General features: G+C 43.6%; 1 protein-coding gene across 1 annotated transcript; it reads right to left on the bottom strand.

The window, feature by feature from the left end:
- Nucleotides 1-7: 7 nt before the first annotated feature.
- LOC110034619 (UDP-glycosyltransferase 72B1-like) lies at nucleotides 8-736 on the bottom strand (the record flags this gene model as incomplete). The annotated part of the gene is made up of 1 exon (XM_020738869.1): nucleotides 8-736. A coding segment is annotated over exon 1 (692 nt), but the record flags the coding sequence as incomplete, so codon positions are not given.
- Nucleotides 737-892: the final 156 nt, after the last annotated feature.

The raw sequence follows: 892 nt of genomic DNA, 5'->3' as shown, positions 1-892 counted from the left end.
AGGAGACTTTCCATTTCTCCTTTCTTTAAGAAATCTGACGACACCGCCTTCCATGGCTTCAAAACTATTGACCATTATTCCATCCACTTTATCATGATGCTTTGAGTGATGAATCATCCAAGCAAAGACATCACTTTTTTTATCAATGGCTGATTGAGGAAAATCATTGTGGTAAAGCGGCGTGCAACCAGGCAGAGCAAGCAACGAGTCAGGGTTGTTGTCATGTTGCTCATGGCAAAGAGTGGGAAGGTTAAGCAAAAAGGACAGATAGAAGAAGTTGGTTGTGAAGAAAATGTAACTAGGAGCGCCGAGCTCACGTGCCAAGCAAATAGTGTCCCCACCGAAGAGGTCTATGATGTAAGCGGCAATGCGTTTGTTCTTAATTTGGAGGTCGAGCAAAATTTGTCGCAGGAAGGGGATTGAACGAGAAATCATAATTGAGAGGCGTGAAATGATGTGGGTGTTGGTGGGGAGGTCGTCGAGAGAAATAGGCGGAAGGCAAACAGTAGATACTCCTATAGGAAGGGAGGAGAACATAGATTGTTGGATATCTGAAGAGCGATCAAAGAAGGTGATGATGGTGGCAGTTAGGTTGTGATCTAGAGCAAGACGCTTGGCAAGTTCAACAATCGGTGAGAGGTGGCCTATCCCTGGGCTTGAGAGAAGGACGACGTGGGCCTTTGAGCATGTTACAGACATTGTAGCTTCTTTTTTCACTACGAAACTAATTCTAGGATTTATGTTCTCTCGGAGAGCTGAGGAGTTGTGAGAAGCTTATGTGGTATATATAGGCATTCAAGAAATCTATTTATTGGCTAACAAAACACGGGAAAATCCACAGTCAGCTTTGAACTTGTTGCCGTATGACTGCATATGATTATATTGGATCCAA

This window comes from Phalaenopsis equestris, unplaced genomic scaffold (genome assembly GCF_001263595.1).
Source record: "Phalaenopsis equestris unplaced genomic scaffold, ASM126359v1 Scaffold191449, whole genome shotgun sequence".
In the NCBI taxonomy this organism is placed as follows: domain Eukaryota; kingdom Viridiplantae; phylum Streptophyta; class Magnoliopsida; order Asparagales; family Orchidaceae; genus Phalaenopsis; species Phalaenopsis equestris.
This window is presented reverse-complemented; position numbering and strand designations above follow the sequence as displayed.